This window comes from Lates calcarifer, linkage group LG2, assembly GCF_001640805.2.
Source record: "Lates calcarifer isolate ASB-BC8 linkage group LG2, TLL_Latcal_v3, whole genome shotgun sequence".
Classification (NCBI taxonomy): Eukaryota; Metazoa; Chordata; class Actinopteri; family Centropomidae; genus Lates; species Lates calcarifer.
This window is the reverse complement of record NC_066834.1, coordinates 9011128-9030607: the sequence shown is the minus strand read 5'-3', so window position 1 is coordinate 9030607 and position 19480 is coordinate 9011128. Positions and strand designations below refer to the sequence as shown.

At 38.3% G+C, this 19480-nt stretch overlaps 2 protein-coding genes across 3 annotated transcripts; both read right to left on the bottom strand.

The window, feature by feature from the left end:
* Nucleotides 1–205: 205 nt before the first annotated feature.
* Nucleotides 206–12107, bottom strand: bbs4 (Bardet-Biedl syndrome 4). Of its 2 annotated transcripts, none has more exons than XM_018683460.2 (16): nt 11381–12107; nt 9896–9938; nt 6917–6996; nt 6255–6318; nt 5904–6015; nt 5576–5648; nt 5123–5176; nt 4910–5037; nt 3945–3999; nt 3742–3810; nt 3455–3607; nt 2759–2930; nt 2376–2445; nt 2137–2281; nt 1842–2046; nt 206–1122 (listed from the first exon to the last, which is right to left on the bottom strand). In XM_018683460.2, exons 1-16 carry the CDS (start codon nt 11438–11440, stop codon nt 968–970), a joined length of 1638 nt encoding a protein of 545 aa, XP_018538976.1. In that variant the 5' UTR covers nt 11441–12107; the 3' UTR covers nt 206–967. The 2 variants fall into 2 exon arrangements, with proteins under 2 accessions (XP_018538976.1, XP_018538978.1); XM_018683462.2 differs by having other exon boundaries at nt 6922–6996; nt 11381–11392.
* Nucleotides 12108–12217: 110 nt separating this feature from the next.
* On the bottom strand, nt 12218–19222 carry scamp2l (secretory carrier membrane protein 2, like). Its single transcript, XM_018683463.2, has 9 exons — nt 19053–19222; nt 18158–18235; nt 17649–17735; nt 16764–16890; nt 16516–16644; nt 15666–15825; nt 15059–15160; nt 14386–14503; nt 12218–13859 (listed from the first exon to the last, which is right to left on the bottom strand). Exons 1-9 carry the CDS (start codon nt 19107–19109, stop codon nt 13704–13706), a joined length of 1014 nt encoding a protein of 337 aa, XP_018538979.2. The 5' UTR covers nt 19110–19222; the 3' UTR covers nt 12218–13703.
* Nucleotides 19223–19480: the final 258 nt, after the last annotated feature.

Here is a 19480-nt window from a genome sequence, read left to right as displayed (position 1 = left end):
CAGGAATGAATTAAGTCAATTAAATTATTCTTCTTGCTCAGATCATGGATTGTGTGTTAGATTAAGAAAAATAAGAGTTTGAAAGCTCTTAAACAACACTGTCCCCTATTGGTGGTGTTTGCTGAACTGAATGACCTCAACATTAGAGAACACAGTATTAAAAGAAACACACAGGCTGGTCTTTATATAAGAAGCAACACAGCTATTTCATTTAAACTCTCTTCTTTAATATTAAATACATTACTCTCTATAAACATTACATTTATCTACATATAAAAGCATGTATCACTATTTACACTCAACCCTCAAAAAGAGCCCTATCATACAAACAAACAAACAACATCCTCTAACTATTCAAAAACATCCCTCTCTGTCCTCAGATTTTAGTGATTGTCGCAGCATTAGCTTCACATGTATTTAGCTGCAGGGATACACAGCAGCTGAAGGACTGCTACCTACCCCAGAAGTGTCAATACAAGGACAATTCATCATTTAATCTCACTGCAAAGCTTATCCAAGTATTAAGACTTGCAACTGCACAAATGCCAATATTTCCATGTTGTTGAATACAGACATTCTTTAACTGCAACATCTATTGGAATGGTTTTGACATGTACACTGAACCTGCCACATCAACATTTACAAGAAACACTTGATTGTGTCCGAATTTTGGTTTAAGAGGTGATAAGCGATGAACTCACATTCAATATTTCTGAAATTAATGGAATGGTAGAGGTGAGCAGTGACCTTTCCCTTTTCAGTGTGAAATAAATTATTGTGTAGGACATGATATGTCTGTGCATAAACTTAAACCAGAAGCCGATAAATCAAAACTTCATGTCTAACTACAGTGAGCTAGAAAACCACAAATAGCTTGGTTGCTGTTTAAGAACCTTAATTTTCCCCTGTAACATGAGACTGATCTAATGACAAAGATGTCAAGCAAGATTGCAGCCACTGAGCTAATTCATTCCTCCACCTTAGTTTTCCTCTTGGAGGTTCTGGATTTGGGGTTGTCTGACTCTGCGGGTTCTGGTGAACCTGGAAGATCAGTGGGCGGGCTGGGGGCTTTGTCCACATCAGGTTCTGGCTCAAGGGGCATGGAGGGGCCTTTAGAAACTCCTGAAAATGATGAAAGCATAAGAATTGATGCCATTATTTCACAGAAAGTAGAGCAGATAGATTGTCTGAGCTGGTAATTACTGTATGTAAAATGTCAGTCATTGAAAATGCATGCATTGTTCTGGTGTTTTATTTGTTAGCAGCTAAACAAAAGTGGTGGAAAACAGAGCCCACAGGCTGCTGTGAAGAAAAGCACTCCTGTCCACTCACCTTTGAGAGCTATAAGCTACTGCAATCATTTCCGAGTAGCCTTGAATTTATTATCTTACCTGTGTATTATTTTTCCACACTACTGATTTTCTTTGGTTGCCAAGAATATATACTGACTAGAGGTTTGCTTCCTTTTTCACATATTCCATTTTGCCTTAGCCCATATATTCAATCTGGTACACTAGTGCAGACAAGAGGCTGTGAATACACTGTCAAGAGATATTTTTAAGTTCCCATTTTAAATGAAAAATTGGACTTTGGTTTAATGGAGAGAGGTGGAGGCTGTGAAATTTGTCTTCATCTGCACTGCCAGTGTAATACAGAACTTCTCAGATGATTTCTTTTTCTTTCTTTCATTCTCACTTTCTTTTTCTTTTTTCCTAATTTTGTGTCTGTTCACAGAATAAACTGAGATATTTGTCCTGCCCTAGATTTGTCAGCTTTTACATGAAACTGAAACATTGCGCCAGAAGCTCACTTTAAGTAAACCATCCTGGTAGTTTTTTTACCTGTTGGTAGCTGGATGTTCTTGTTGTAGCTTGCAGCAGAAGACATGGCCTGACCCAGGGCTTGGTTAGTACCGAGGGGCGCGCCAGGGGTTTTGGTGGCTGCTGCTGAGTTTGGTTTTGATTTGGAGTCCTTGCCTGGTTTAGTCCACACCAGACTATCTGCCACCTGCAGGGCAGCTCCCATCTTCTGAGCCATGTCCATCAGCTGTTAGTGACAAAAAAGTGAGGTTTGACAGCGACTTATAACTTCAACAACTGACTCTGAGACACCTACAACAATGGGAATCTACAGTACCTCCGGATCAAATTCAAAGTTGCTACTGCTGTCTCGAAGCAGGTTGACTTTCCTTTCCATCTCCTGATACTGATCCAGAGCTCCCTTCTTGTCACCATGATTATAGAGGAAGATTGCAAAGTTCAGGTTAACCAGAGGGTTGGATCTGTAGGCAATTGATCATCAAGGAAGGAAAAACGATTTATTAATCTCATCCAGTTTCAAATTCAGATTCAGTCAAGGTAGAATGTAAGACTCACTCGTCCAGAGTCACAGCTTGTTCATACGCTCTGGTGGCATTCTCGACATCCTCCAAGTTGGTCAGGGCCACTGTTAATCATAAATATGGAACAAACTGTCACTGAATTATTGTCAAATGCAAGGGCTGTTGAACAAGGCATTTTAATTGTGAATGCAAGGAAATGATTGCTATCACCAGCAAAAACTTTCAACAGCATGTTCAGTTTGCTGAAAACGTAGTCCATCTGTTGGCTACATTTTGTTCTTTGGTAAAGTCTAAAATGAATGCTTAACAGCAAATTGCAAAAATTAACCAGCTGCCAATATTTTTTGCTGTCACAAACTTTCTCTTAAAAGGCAAAATTAAATCAGGAATGATTACTTTGTCACTCTGAATCAGTACCTGCCAGCAACATATAGAGTTCCCCCATCCGAGGGTTCAGGTTGATGGCTGCACTGAGGAAGTGGAAGGCTGAAGCGTACTGCTGCATGGTCAGGTGAACTAGACCCAAGTTGTACAACACTTTCCAGTCAAAAGGAGACAAGTAGTGGGCCCGTTTCAGGCAGCTGATGGCCTGTGGGGGGAAAAAAGTGGGCAGAGAGAAGTCAAAAGTGTCAAATATGAAGACCAATCTAAGATACAACTGATTTGGTACAGTGGTGATTTATAATACTGCAGGGGCATATGGAACAGATTAGGTAACATTGTATAGATTTATTACTATATTCTCAAATTGATCATTTAGTCTAATCTCTTCTGTGGTGGATGCTGAGTAACTGATTTGCTAGTTGAACTGAAGGAAAAGACTATTTCATGCATAGTAGACAAACAGCAGTTTCTAACATATTACATACTATATAGTATACATGAAGACCTGCTCATAAAATTGCAGTGTTAGCTGTGTGTGCTATATGACAACTGTAGAAAGATTAAAGGCCCAGTCCACGGTTGGTGTACAAATTATACTGAGCAGCCCTGATCTGGGTGTTTCACTTCAGCAGTTTGAAGTTGGATTTCCCTCTGGTTTACCAATTTCTTTTGTTGTGAGTACTACCTTCATTAAGTCCTTCATTAGGCAAACCCAAAAACAACACTCACAGCTACATATTTCTTTTTCCCAAAGAAGCACATGCCGATGTTGTTCCAGAGAGGGGGGCTCTCTGGCACAGCACATGCCGCTACTCGGTACTTGTTCATGGCCACATCAAAGTCACCATGGGTCTGCATCATACTGCCTGCAGCCAGGATGGCCTGGGAATAAAAACAATGATTAGAGAGGTATTAGAGGAAGATGCACTCTTTGAAACAGCACATGATGAAAGACAGACCGTAGCACCTGAGAGTGAATACAGTATAGCATAACATTTGTTCAAGTGCCCACATACCTTATAGTTGTTGGGGTCGAAAGTGAGGGCATTTCCAAGGTGCTCAAATGCTTTTTGGTATTTCCCAAGCTGACAAAAAAAACAGAAAATGATTCTTTGCTTTTTTGATGTTTTTAACAACTAAATGCCATGCTTATCCTTTAGTGTGTGCTGCCTGTGTTCACATAATTTCACTGAAAAGATCATAAAAAAATTCAATCTACCTGTAAATACAGCAGGCCAAGAGTAGTCAGGAGTTCAGTATTCTCTGGGGAGTATCTGAATAGAGGAGGAGAGAAGTCGAATGAAAAATGTCACTTTATCTATGCCTGTAATTACATTTAATGCCTGCACTTATTCTTGAGCAAACATAGTTGATATTCAGGAAATCTGCTGATTATTCAATCAGGCTTTGAATCAGCATAATTGTGGAGTATTAATTATGACCTGTGGGGGGACAATGTGGCTCCTCAAAAAGAATGGTAGAGAAAAGGAAGATCGACATTAAAAGAAGACTCACAGTGGTATGTCTCATTAAAAGCAACACCCAATACTGGTGCACTTTGATTAATTCATTTATCCCCAACAGGAGGTAGCCATAATGAGCTCTATTATAGACACTGATGTCATTTCCTTATTTACGCCATGACCTGATGTTTAAATATTCAACATGTGAATAGAAGTGGAAATGAAAAGAATTTATACTGAACTGAGAAGGAGTTAAAATGTGGCAAAGCTGGGGCTTTGTGTGAGACTGAAGGAGGACCACTTATTGAAATGAGCTTGAGAGACTGAAAATGGTCAGATAAATCAAGAGGGAACCCCTTGGAAATGACCAACCTCCTCTGGAACAGCACGTCTCTTTTAGTATCTTGACTTAGCACCGTCATGAAAAAAAACTCATGCTGAGGGTGTGCAATTCTTAATAGCTATTAATAAAATATTCCTTATACTTTAATGAGAAACCTAGCTGTGCTAAACAATTCCTGAATTTGAAACATAATAATTATCATGCATTGATGTATATGTATGCCTAGAATATTTAAAAATATGTACAGAACCATGGAGGCAATCTGTAATAAAATATATCTAGAATGATTGATTACTTATCAAATATTAGTTCCACACATTCCTTTTTAAATGCCTTCTCTGTGCTTTTAAATATTGTCCACATTTGAACTTTACTTACTCCACTGCTCTCTTATACACTTCAATGGCTTTGTCAGTTTCTCCTGCCAGCAAATGAACTTTCCCAAGCATCATGAAAGTCTTGTCATGTTTATTTATCTGTAGAGCTATGTTTAGATGCTCTTCAGCCTGATGGAGACAGAAGATCAAAATAATCACTGTGTGAAAGAGCACAATTTTTAATGTATAATGTTGAAAAAATCTGCATACTCACATTTTTGAAGTCTTTGATGAAGAAATAGCACAGACCCAGATTATGACTGATCTCCTGGGGTGAGAAAATGTCACATTTTACATGGGGTGCTGGTTCATGCTTAACTAAACAGGACTGGGTAAATGCTGAGCTAAATTTAATTTCCAAATCTAAAAAAGACAACAGCTCTGCGGAATACAAATTCTATACTAATTCTGACAGCAGTAGTCGAAGGGGCAGTTTAAATGTGGATTGGGGAAGTGACATCCACGGCTGAAGCCCTTGAACAAATGCACATATGCACATCAACACAGGACACATCAATGTGAGTGATTAATTGTTCTGTCTGTCCTTGAAAATACAACTCTATAAGCCTCATAGTAAAACATCCCTGGATCAGTTTGGAAATGCAACCGTGAAGTTGTTTGTTGCATGAGTGACCAGAAACTCAGTACTCAAGTGTTTTTCTTTTACCCAGTCTTTCTCGTTGAGTCTTGCAGCTTCATGATAGAATTCAATGGCTGCTTTGTGCTTTCCCAGGAGAAATCTATGGAAAGAATAAACAACAATAATCCATAAGAGAAAACCCATCTTAATCACTGCATGCTGAGTAGCTGTTGTCGAAATCCTGCAACAGTGAAAATGGGGGTGGATTAATTTTTCCCTAGAGTAATACAAAAAGTTCTGGCCGTAACTAGCCTGCAGTTTGTCTGCTATCGCTGTATATGTCTCTTTTAAGTCTGTCTTGTTAGCTAATGGAGAAGGGTTGATGCGCTCTAGGACTTGAAGGCGGCAGACTCACAGGGATCTGGCCACTTGCTTGAGATTGTCAGCACTGCTGGGATTAAGGATGGCACAGCTCTGAAACAGCTCCAGGGACTGTTGGATCTTGCCCTCAAGACGCAAGATTAGTGCTGCAGCAAGAAATGAAAACACAAAAAGAGAGGATCTTCATCTACATGAGGAAGTGCAAAATAACACATTAAAAATCAAAGGCACAGCATGGGGTCCGAAGACCAGATTTTGGAGGAACTAAATGATGTATGGGGAGCTTGGGCGTCGACTACCACACAGGCTCCATTTGATGTAGCTGTTAATTAAAATCATGTTTCATGTGTGAGTGGGAAGGGTTACTATGAAAATGACAGCTCACCTTGAACATATATGGCATATTCACACATTCCATTAGTCTCCTGGAGTTGTTCTTTGATGATTGCCTACATGGACACAGAATAGAAGACCATTTCTACAATGGACACTGATGTTATTTTGACATATAAAAAAAACAAACAAACATTTGATTCCGTTTCAAAAAGACTTGCCAGTCACCCAGACTTAAAGGATAACTCTAGTATTTTTGAGCCCAGGCCTTATTTTCCAGTGTTTTTGAGAGTGCAAACTAACTGACTGAGGCTGCAGTATTCCAGTTGCTCCTGTGTTCTGTGAGTTAAAATTGCTGTTTTTGTGTGTGGAGTCTGATTGCAGTTGCCAGATATAATGTTCCAGCTCAATACTGCACCGATTCCAAATACACTCCAGAGTTATCCTATAATATGTAAGAAAGAATATTATACCCTGTTCTTTGCATTTGCATCTTAACAGAGAGGGAGTATTCCAGCAATATCACTTACAAGTACAGGCACCTGTTCAGAGATCTACTGGCTTCATATGACAATAATTAGGCCAAAATAAAGTACAGTATTACAGAACCCTGTACATACCAGTAATTCATTATCTTTATTATGTTTAAAAGCACTGACACAGATCAATGACAGACTAATTCATAGGGAGAATGGAAGGATGAAGGTGCTTTACCTTACAGGTATCATAGTCTTTGCGGATATAGTGCTGGTGGATTAGCCAATTTCTCCTCTCCACAATGGGAAGCTCTGGGGCTGGGTGAAGGAAGAACATAATAAGATGAGAAAACTATTTTTTTTTTTAAAGGAAAACTTTTAAGCTCATTACCCTTTACTGTTCAGATGATGTCTTATTTAGTTGATAACTGAATGATTAATCCTGAAAGTGCTCTTCTTCTCCAGTCATTAGTAAGTCTCTCTGATCTGACAGTTTACACAGATGTAACACTTAAACCTAAATCCACAGGCTAAATTTAAGTTAATTCACCAGACAAACTGTAAATCTTAGCTTGTTAGCAATTTTTTGCTTACAAACAGACAAACAGATGGCTGAGACTATTAACAGTTATGTCTATTTGGACTATTTTTAATTTATACAGTCTTTTTTTTCTTTTTTAATTTGACAGCTGAATAAATAATCCTGAAAGCACCCTCCCTTTGCAGTCACTAGCAAGTCTTTGATCTGACAGTTAACATAGATGTTAACACTTCAACCAAAAACCCCGGGCTAAACTATAATCAATTCACCAGCCACGCTGTAAATGTCACCTTGTAAGCAAGTTTTTTGTTACAAACACTGCTTTTTTCCCCTGTCTCTCTTTTAATGTCTCGGCAGGTTGAGATATTCTTCCCGTTGCCAGGGCAACAATGTCTCTTGCAAGCCAGGTGCTTGTGACAGAAAAGAGAGGGTGCAGAGACAGACTGAAAGAGGGAGGCTGCAGGAATGAGCAGCACAATACAAAAGCCAGCTTTAGAAAGGGTTAGGTAACCTCAAGAACCAAACCACAATGCTCCAAGTCTTCTTCCCAGTGGAGTACAACATTTGATTTTACAAGGAAGCAAACGTAATTCCAATTCAAGTGAGTTTGAGTCTGGTAATCCTGTTATCTTGCACCTACTACCTTCCTCCAAGGCTAAAAATAGGATTCAGTGTGATGTGAAATGAAGTGCTACGCTTTGAGTCTGCCACTGACATTGGGGGATATCATTAATGAACTGCCTGTATAAAAATACAGTGTGAATTACACTAAAGCTCCCCTCTGTTTTTATCTGTCAGTGCTTCAAGCAGTGCTCTGTTGATTTTCTGCTAGAGACTGGAGCCTCTTCCAACTACTTCACAGAAATCCTCTCCATCGCCAAGTGTGAGACTGCATGGCCTTCACACGTTTGCCTCGTCAAGACTTGGAATGGCCCTGTTTGTAGAGACCTAATCCGCTTTCTTCCTGCTGAGACAGCAACAATATTCTTGTCTGTGGGTTTCAGCTGTGGCCCTATGGTGCTCCAGTGTCCACATACACAAAGCAGGGAAGATTTGGAGAGGAGAAGACGGGATACATGCGTGACATATATTCCTGCAACTACTGTATGAAAGAAGGGTAGAAAAGGAGCACAGAAGAAGAGCGCAGCATGAGGTCTCCTAAATATAGTCCTGTTAAAAACTTCATTCCAAACATTGAGGAATTTTCTCATTGTTATATTTGATCTGGCTAATGCTAAGACAGATTTGCCTTCCATGTGCTTCAAACATCTGTTAAAAGGGGATAAGAGCAGAGAAGAAGCATGCTGAGATCAAAAGACACATGGGGAGAATGTAATGAAAAATAGGATGAAAATTATTTTGGAAATTTTACCACAAGAAACTTCAAACGCCCTTGGTCTTGTCAAGTTATCTAGTCTCATTTTCAGCCGCCAACACTTATTCTACCCAGGAATTTGACAGAAATGAGTTTTAAAATCTTGAAAAAAGACAGAATAAGGCAAATCTCTACACTAGTGTCAAAAAATTGACTCTTGATTCTATAAACGTCCCATTTCCTGCTTGTATTTATGTGACTTTGGACCAAATTTCCTCATGCAATCATAGTTTGAATACTGAACTTTTATACTTTGAGTACTTGTTATATTACTAATTACTTTTATATATACAATGTATGTGTAAGGCATAATGATGAAGTCCCAATTCCCTTAGAAAAAGCTGTGAAGTTCATGCACCTGACTTCCACTGTATTTTTAACTCAGAAGTTGCAATATACTGTATGCTCCAGTTTTTGTCTTTGGAGTCTATGCCAATGTATGTGTGAGGTATATGTTCATGCAGCTTTATTTTTCATACATGTATTTACATACTATTTATATTGTATTCTATTGTATGGTTACTCCAAATATTGTACTCTTAATGGTTCTTTTCTCTTCTACACTTAGCATATAAGAATCATAAGCAGAATTAAAACTCTAAATTTGATTGTTTTTGACTTAGTTATGGAGTTTTTACAGCTTCGTTTCTACAGTACTGAACATTTCTATTGCATTAACCAATAAAAATCAAATATTACTTTCTGTTTAATACTTAATTACTCAGCCATCTTACCTTACATTAACATACTTAGAGTGTTTTAATTTGATTTGTCTCCTCAAATTATACTAAGTACAACCACAGTGAGGGCTTACATGTCATTTAAAAAAATCACTACATGGAAATACAATACCATACGATACCATAATGTGCTTAATTGCTCCTATAGGACTTGATAGGCTGATGATAATTGCAAAACATTATGAAACAATTCAAAAACAAAAAAGCTTAAACCACAAGAAACAGCATTTACTGGCTAATGGGACATTAGGCTATAATTATGATGACAAAATAGCCTCAAAGTTGACTGAACATTTTCCACAGGGAGAAATATCAGGAACATGGTAGCAACATACTGTATACACAGCTTCTTCCTTTCAGGGACAGTAGATAGAAGGGTGAGGGTGACCTCTGCAGGACAACTAGTTCCAAACTCACTCTATTAGTGTCATTTACCAGTTACAGACAAATCATCAGAAATCTATGAAAAATGATGGGTGTCATAAAAGGAATTGTGTTGTTTGGAAACCTTTTTTTTTTTTTTTTTTTTACAGTACTTGTAAATGTTAATTCTTGCTGTACCTTTGGGTGCCCGTCGTTTCTTGGCTTCAGTAGAAACTGGGAGCTGAAATATATCAAAAACAGAGGAAACAAATGAATAAGCAACAGCATACAGGATCCCTACTTAATATTGCAAAATACTCTGGACACCATCTATCAGTGTTTCCCATGAGGAGTAGCCCCACCATAATGTATCTGTCCCACCCAAAATAGTTTCTTGTATGGTTTCTTCCCAATAAGAGGCTGTGTGCAAATACAGGTCAAAGTTCAGACCGACTGAAATGTGTGCTGTAACAATGTATTTATACACAATTGTACAGAATAGAAAACGAGGACTTTCTCAATTAGACATTGCGAGCCTGTGAAAGTACTACCATTGTATGTTAACCTCTATTTCTTGCTCAGTGACTGCAAATGCACAAGAGTTTAAAGCTAACTGCAAGGCATCCTGTATGGTCGTTAGTTAACTAAATTGCTCTGTACTGACCTACTGGTGCCAGAACCTCTCCCACTGCTATACACCCCAGAAGACACGTGGGAAAGACTAATTTATAGGATACTGTATCTAAATTTTAGCTATAAATCACTCTGACCACTGTCTACAATGTGTGTCAAAATGCCTTTTTTCAAAACTCATTTAGCTCAATAAAGATTGCTGCTCTTCAGATAAAGGTGTCTTATAGGTGTTGGAATTCATGTTAAATGTTTACAAGGTTATCAACACACTTTAATCAGCACAATATTTATTTAATGAGGTAAACTTTTGGTTACAGACAAAACATATCATGTATACTACTTAAGTAAATGTATTTAGTTACAGTGCACTACTGATTAATGCTTCAACAGAAACACCAACTACCTAACATTACATTACCAACTCTGTGATACAGCTACCTTATGTACATCTACCTATAGGAATGCACAATCCCAATGTTTTGCTTACAATCATTTTCCCACATCTGACTCACTTGTGGCTTGGCCCTAGTACAGTCACTGATGTTTTATTAGGGCAGTGTTTTAATATTTTCTACGTTTCATCACAACCTAAACGATGGATGTTATTAGCCTTAACACAACTGGAAATTGTGGTAAAGCCCGATCAGCTACTGCAGAGCTGGACTGTCAATAAATAACATTACGTTACCTACAGTATAAAGCGTGGGCAAACGATAGTCAAGGATGCATATTTACACTGTAACGTTACCTCCGCATTTCTCTTGTTGTCACCTTAGTGTAGCCGTTAGGTTTTATTTTGTCCTTGGATGAGTGGGATTAGAGACTGAGCGCAAGTTACCGTTAGCTGTAGCTTAATCAACTTAGCTCCGACTTAAAGTCGGTTAGCTAGACAGCTAGCTAACGTTGAAATGACGAGCATTGTACAAAGGCTGTGCCCAAACCTGGCGTTACGTTTACTCACTTGAGTGTCACACTATCACTTCCTTCAGTGGCATGTTTACCAATACATCTACCCAAGGAAAGGATAACTAGCTTTGGCTTTGCACTCACCGCCGTGGTTACCTCTTGGTCCGCCATCTTGGGATGATCAACAGTAGAAGCTGTTACCATGGATACATATGAGGAATGCGGACGTCTAGCTGGCAGTGCTCAGTAAATGTAAAAGTAGACAGATTTTTTTTTTTTTTTTTTTTTTTTGTAATTTTCACTATCAGTATAATCATTTTTTCCCCCCTACAAAGTCTTTTGAATAATACAGCTGCAATCATTTGAAAGTCTTTACTCGCTTCACAGATGTAAACCGAAAGTATAGTTGCCATGGATTCCCAAAGTTTTAATATGGGCTACAACTAGAGCCTCGTTTTCCCAACCTTTTTCCTATGTTTGTTTACATATTGGAAAATTAAGTCCGCCGAATGAGCTATTAGCAGTTCCTGTTTGCGTGTTTACCATTGGATGTACTGACAACTATCAATGCATTACGCAGATTGCATAGAAAACAACCACTGCAACCACAATCACTGACCCGCAATTGTTATTCGGGTCGATGACAGTTCTACTTACTCCTTTACAGATTTTCCCATCCTTACACATCTGTACACATCACAGCTACATTTCTACTCTACTCTTTTTTCTTTTCTAGGGTGTTCCTTTATATCTGGCTTCATACTGATGGAATCAATTGTTTTACATCTCTGCATAGTGAATGAGTCAATACAACAGAGACTTGACTCACAGTGAACTTTAATCTCTTTAGAATGCCAAGGTATGCCTTGTTATTCTAAACAGATGAAGCCCTTTTCTATGTTTTCTTTAATTTTGTGGCAAAGACATTTGGTATCTACAGTATGAATACACCTTTACTTAGCTTTACTTAAGCTAAACAAATTTTTCAAAAGAGAAAAAAATCAGTTTATTAAATGTTAAGACAGAGAAGTGATTTCCAACAAATACCCCTCCAGTAAATATGTTTTAAATAGTCACCAATATGTACAACACACCTTATTATACATTCTGATTATCAAGGAGAAACTTCACCATAAAACAATATTCTCTTTAAAGACAAACAAAATTAGACAAAACACTAATAACCAACAGCCTTGTGCTTAAATTCCCACATGGAAGGGAGGTTACATCTGCATGAAGGCCCTGAAGTTACATCTATACAAAGTGATAACTACCTGTAACTACCTGTGACTATTCAGTAACACGACTTTTAGTCTCCAATATTACTACTGAAACAAAGTCAAAAGAATGGATGATTGATAAATATTGTGTTCTTTCTGCTCATTATTGTTCTTTTTTTTGTATTTCAGTAAATACATCTAAATTGTATATTGTGTCAGTAACTTTACAGTAATAAATCTGAACCCTGTCTTTCATTTATGTCACAGTAATACTCCATACTATGACAGAAATGATAATGGTTTTTGTAACAACACAGTATGAATTAAAGTGGAACATACCAGCTAAACCATTTCTTCATTTGTCCTTAGAGAAACCTTTCGTCTCACTTAATCTAAATCAATAAGCTGATCAAAACATTAGACAGAAAAACCTTCATCCCATCACCTTCATTAATCATCAGCTTGTCCAATATAGTATTATACACATGAAAACATAGAATTTAGTGAGCAAAGTTCTATGTTCATCATCAGTAGTATAACATGTAACATGATGGATTTAATTTTACAGGGCATCCAGTTAGGGGTAGCTACAATATTATTTAAATTTGGTAGAATAAAGTGTACTGCATGTATTAACAATAAGGGAAAATTATAGGCTGGTTACTGTGTAAGGCTCTATGTGTGCTGTGTAATGAAGATGTGTATACATACACTATGTGGAACCATCATTCACTGATGGTAAAACATTGTCATGTCAAGTATGCTCAGTTTCTTCATAGATTGAAAAAAATCCTAATACTTTTCATCAGCATCTTTAACAGGGACAGGATTTATATAATTGTACTAACCCCATGCATATATCTTTAGTCTACTATGTTAAATGTTACATTTTTGTCATACCCTGTCTGCCTCTTTTTTTGCTTGCTTAATTCAACTTCTGTTTGTGATTTCCTACATTTCCCAGAATAAATTGAATTTTGATAGCATGAAGTTTGAACATTGTGTGTACTGCTGAGGGTGGTAAAGACTTCAGTAACAGCTGGATTAGTGCAAGTCATGCAATACCTGTATTATACCACAGTGTCTTTAAAAAGTCAGGAGAATGGGGAAATGATGCTTGTGGTTAGGTTACCTGGTTTTTGGCGCTTAAATAATCAAACCCCTATCCACTAAACCCATTGAAGAATGTTTGGACATGGCTAGTCTGGCATGTTTGTCAGAGAAGAGACTAGCCTGAGGGAAACTGTCTAATTTCCCTGGTTCCTGCCAAAGGTTCCCTGGGCAGCGGAGGTGGCAGCACTGGCTGCAGCATTCTGGAAAGTTCGGTTGGTCAGGACTCCGTGGGAGAACTCCTGTTGGGCCTTAGTAAAGCTGGCACCCGTCCTTCTGTACTTAGAGTGGACCTGGGGAAATGGTGAAAGGGACAGAGATTAGGGCAGTGACAAATATGCCAGCATTCACTAACAATCTGCACATACCTTTACCTCTACTACATTGTGCCATATTTTCATTGACTTTCCAGTGAACTCAGCTTCCTGACCTGCTTTGAGTATTTCTGAAGCTCTATTGCCCTTCAGCAGTTGCTAAATTTTCATATTCCCTCTGATGCCCTTTCTTTGCAGCTGCTGTTTTTGTTACCACCATTTTTAGTTTTGCTTTTTATATTTCTCCCTTAGATCTGCTTGCAGCCTCACTCGAGTTGGAGTGAAAATAAACAATATGAAGCCACAATGTGAATATCCTTATTCATATGTGTGTGTGTGCTTATGCCATGTATACACTGCTATTTATCTTAGTATTTCAATGATGGATATGTAACATACTCAGTCCTGTGTTATATTAAATCTGACTGGTTAATGTTTAAATTGTCATCAGATTATCTGCAAAGTACATGGCTCAATGTAATGTAAAACTTTGATATTAGCATACCATTTTCAGTAGGATGATAGCCAGGACAGCGTTTACAGTGAAAAAACCAGCGACCACCATCATAACCACAGCCACAGCCAAGTTTTGGCCAATCATGCTGATTGATGCGATCCAGCCACTGCCAACAACAAAGACATACAAACAAATAAGCATGTGTCATTTCATATATATATGCTGTGAGTGAGTACTGTACAGTATATAACAGAGCCGCCTGGCATTGAAAAAAACTGACTGAATTAAAGAGAGATGAGACAACATCCTAACCTGCCGCAGTGACCAGTGGAAAAGCATGAAGTTTGAAAAAGTGAATGATGACAAAGTCTAACACATTATATGATATAGAAAAGAAACCAAAAGAGAAAAGTTCCACACACTTACAAAGCAGCAACCCAGACAAGTTAGGGCAGCAGGAATCTGTCAAAGAGACGCAAGAGAGGAAATACAGGGCAAGAATACACACACACACACACACAAACACATAGGTGTGAATGAAGAAACATACTAACCCATGCAAACCCACATTTACTATCAATCTACCCAAAGCACACGCTCATTCTTACTAATAAAAATAGAAATCTGTTGTTAGCGATGAACAACAGTCTCATGCATTTACACCACACCTTCAGACTTTCAACATGTGCATGACAGTTCAGTTAAAAAGGTTCCCACTGACCTGTTTCCCCATTTGGGAATCCCCACAGATTGGATAATGTACACTGCCACTTGGAAGAAGAAGACAAAAAAGAAGAAAAAGAAGCTGAAGGAGCTGTCAGACCTAGGGAGGAAAAACAAATAGCAAAAAGGGCATGTTATTTAGTATTTAAGAGGACTGTCTGCTGTTAGACTATTAGATATTAGATATAAATGTAACTCTTGATTGATAAAACATTCAAGAATACAAGTCACAAAAATTAGTCAAGATCTATAATTTAACACCCTCAAATTATTTTGTAGATATTGTTTTGGGAAAAAACATAGTAAAATGCTGGGTTAGAGTTAGGATTAGGTTAGTCTAAACTGTAAGCAAGAAAAACCTGATATTAACATTTATCATCTAATATTTTAATAGAGGCTGCTGAGTACAGAGTTGCTTCCTTATACTTCCTTTAACCCTCTGGCAGAATTGTAGGATGAGAGAGAGAAAACGCTGGGAACTAGTTCACCCGCAAGTATGCCCATTTTTTTACTTCTAGTACAACAAAACGGTTACATCCAATCCTCTATGTAATACATATCAAGGAATACTTCATCATCAGCACAAGGCTAGTACAACAGTGTACCTGAAGGCTCTGTAGACGGGCCGGTACCAGCAGATGAAAGACACAGGGGTGAAGAGGATGAACCAGAGGATGGACAGGCCAAAGTCCACACCATACTGAGAGTCTGCTGTGAAGTAAGCCAGGCAGGCCAGCACGTTGAGGAAGAGAGTAGCACTGTGGACTGGGGAAATGCACAGGAAAACAATGAACTAGCTAAAACATTGGGGAATTATTTTTAGAGGAATTAAAAGCTGTGACTGATGTTTTGATTAAAACCAATAATGTGTGACAAACATTAATGTTGTGTAGGATGTTTGATGGGTGAAAGGTTTTGGCACTGGTCATTGAGTTGACTGCACTCCAGTGGATTTTTAAAGAAGTGCAACTGAGGTGAATCAGCAAAGGTTCCACAAAAAGTTCTAATGCATGTTGTGAGGGACCTAATCCTCAAATGTTAAAAAAGTCATCATATAGTGAATGAAATAACATAAGAAAATCAATAACAGTATGTTACTGTAGTAACAGTATTATGATTAATGTAATTCTGATATTAAATGCTTTATGTAATTGTCTAATTTGTCATTCAAAATCTTATAGTGAACTCTTGATATCATGCTGTAAATTGTGATCCTTCTGTTTATGGTGATATTAGCAAGTGCTACAATATATAGGATTTTTGCATTGAGGTGTGCAGGTACCCTGGTCCATCCATACATGCATATGAAACACCTTATTTTTAGTTTTAAAAGGAGACAGACATTCAGATGTAAAACATACTATTCTACAGATCAATGACTTTTTTACAATAGAAAACAATCCAACTTGTTGTCTGAGGAGGTACTGAAGAAATACTGCATGAAGGGGTACGCACACATCCAGAGGTAGTACATTCTCTTGCAGATCCTGCGGTACTCCTCAGGGATTTCCTCCTCAAAGTCCTGATAGAAGCAGGGTTTCACAGGGGAGAACGAGGGAAGAGGTGGCCAGTTGTTCTCTTTAGCTGAAAAACAAAGATTTGACAATTTGATTATTATAAGTGCTGTGTTCATTTTTATGGTTCATATTTATCTATAACACATCCCACATGAAGCTACTTTAAACAGGCCTGCAGCCACTCACCTCCAGTGTTTTCTCTGCCTGTGCTCCTGTTCTGCAGCTCCTGCTCCTTGCGGTCCAGCTCAGCTGCTTTCCTCTCCAGCTCTTCCTGCTGTTTGATCAGGTTAGCCTGGGCAGCAGCTGCAGTTGCCTGGTGAGTGATGGAAGAGCTGCAATCTTTACACTGTGATCAACACTGTCACTGCATCACTAAAACTCCCTGCTGCATTTTTCCTCCTAGCAATCCTGTGATGGGAAATTCATGAACAGGTAACTGTACATCCACCCTACACCTAAATCAGCTGCGTACAACTCCAGCTCCTGAGACCAAATTTTATCCTGATTTCTGGATCGTAACCACTGACTCTCTGAGCACTGAATGTGAAAATAAGCGATTAAACTGATTGTAGTGCAGCTACTTCTTCTAAATGTCTGATGTAATATTAGTCTGTAGTATTTGTTTTGTTGTTTGATTAAATGTTTTATTATCCATGTGAGATAATGTACACCTTAGAACATTGGACAAATGTCAGAAAAATATTCTGATAACAAAGTGAAATCCAATCAGATATTGGTACTGGTGTATATGCTGGCTAATAAGTGACAAGATATTGCACCAAAAAGCACTGACAAGTTAATTTTTCAACTAAGTAAAATATATATTTGTCACAAAAACACAAATTTAGAGCATCTGTATCCTTATCATATTTTTATTTTATTATTGAGTAGACACTACTTTCTTCTACCACAATTCACTCTTGATTAATATTATTTTGAACATTCATAGTCAACTTCAGTTGACTTCAGTTAATTAATCGCAGCTGAAATACAAAACAGCTGTAATGTGATTTCACAACAGCTTATTTTATTTTCTTTATCTGTCAATGTGTGTGTTGGTGTCTGACTCACTTGTGCACTCTGCTCCACAGAGGTCTGTAGTACGGCAGGTTGAGAGGAGGCAGCAGAGATGGGGATTGTCGTGCCAGAGTGGTTTCCCTGTGAAACAATTGAAGTAATACTTATTATCAAAATAACTATATGACTTACACATCACATTCATGGAAGGATTACTCAATGGGCCTATGCAGCACAGGCCCATGGGCCCGAGAGATCAGGGAACCCACTGACCAAAGCCTTTGTCTGAAGTGAAAGTTAGAATTTATTGTTGGAGAGCCAGTCAAATGACTACAAACGGACAGAAAATAAGCACACAGAGACACAAAATAATCACAAGGAGATGTATAATAACTACACACCAGCATTGCTTGTTGTCATTTTCTATCTCTTTCAGTTCTGGGCGTCTAGCTCCTATGTAGGAGGGGTGGTGAGCCCTTTTACATCTCTGTACCCAGAGGCCCACTGTGTCATAATCCATCTGTGATCACATCAGTTGTTATATTAAAAACAGAGGCACTAACCATTTCAGTTACAGAGAATGGGTTGAATTCCCCAACGTTTTCAGTGACTCCCCTGGTGACCTGTGTGACTGAGGCATCCTGAAAAAGAAATCAAAAATAACTTGCTGTTATGATTTACTGCTGAGAGGTCAGCATCCCTCAGTTTCTTTTATTTCCATGTTGTATTTGGTGCTACGTGTTCAGAGCGTAGTCCCAACCAGTCCAGGAAGAGGCTGAGTTGTCTCACACTACATTAACTATTAATAGACTCTTAGTCCTGGGTCACATTTGTCTCAGTTAAAACACAATTTCTCATGTTTGAACATGCAAAAGGTGCTTTTTAGTTTAAGTAAATATCTCACAAAGATATACAGTATATTCATCCGTAAACACTACTGCCTCGAGCTAATAGATATGAAAACACTAGCATGTGATAATTATGCTAAAAAAAAAAAAAAAAAAAAAAAAAAAAAAAAAAAAAAAAAAACAAGAACACTCCACCTGATAAAGACTCTCTAAATCCTCAAAATGCGCCATTAAACCCTACATTACTCCTTAAAGTGGTTTACAAAATCAATCAAGTGGTTTCTATCAACGGCGCGTTGAAGAGGAGTCACAGTTGATGGCAATGTAGCAACAGGCACCTGTTCGTGAGTATGCTTACCTGCGCAGGTGAGTTAACAGCCGACGAAGCCTAAATATTCCGTCTTACAGATAATATTTATAAATAGCCTATAATTTGACTTCAACGTGTCATACTTCATAATAGGAATGATTCTTAAGCCAGGAAATGCAGAGGCCAAACCCAGCAACCAACCAAACAGGTTTTTGTAGCAGCATATCTCAGTCCTCACTTTACACGAAAAACCTTCTCAAAACCTCGGTTCGAAGAGAGAAAACCGAACAAGAGTCTCACCTGGAAGGGATTCACGTCCACTGGGTCGGCGAAGGGGTTGCTGTCAAATTCCGACATTGTACAGTAAAGTTTATCTTGTGAAGAAAGAGACAAAACGACAGCTCCCTTCTCCCCGGCGACGTCTGCTCCTCCTGAGTCTTGATGGTGCTGCTGTGACACTGGGCCTCTGCGCATGCGTCGCTCGATAGGTGGACCGCGTCACCGGAGGCTGTCCCGAGTCATTTCGAATCAATTATCCTACCTTTATTTTTAGAAATAATGTCAATTGGTTTAAAATGTGCAGTTCTCGTGACACAGTCAGTCCATTGTGGTAAACGTACAAAGTGAGCTCCTTTTCAGAGGCGGAGGAAGTATTCAGATTCTTTACTTGAGTAAAAGTAATAATGAAACATTGTAGAAATACTCCATTACAAGTAAAACTAACAAAC

Coding starts and splice junctions, on each gene's coding strand:
- bbs4 (XM_018683460.2), bottom strand. CDS start 11,440: ATGGTAACAGCTTCTACTGTTGATCATCCCAAGATGGCGGACCAAGAG. Junction 6,319..6,916: donor AAGACTATGATACCTGTAAG/GTAAAGCACCTT, acceptor GTGTCCATGTAG/GCAATCATCAAAGAACAACT. Junction 1,123..1,841: donor GAACATCCAGCTACCAACAG/GTAAAAAAACTA, acceptor CATCATTTTCAG/GAGTTTCTAAAGGCCCCTCC.
- scamp2l (XM_018683463.2), bottom strand. CDS start 19,109: ATGTCGGAATTTGACAGCAACCCCTTCGCCGACCCAGTGGACGTGAAT. Junction 16,891..17,648: donor CTGTGGAGCAGAGTGCACAA/GTGAGTCAGACA, acceptor ATCACTCACCAG/GCAACTGCAGCTGCTGCCCA. Junction 13,860..14,385: donor CTATCATCCTACTGAAAATG/GTATGCTAATAT, acceptor CCATTTCCCCAG/GTCCACTCTAAGTACAGAAG.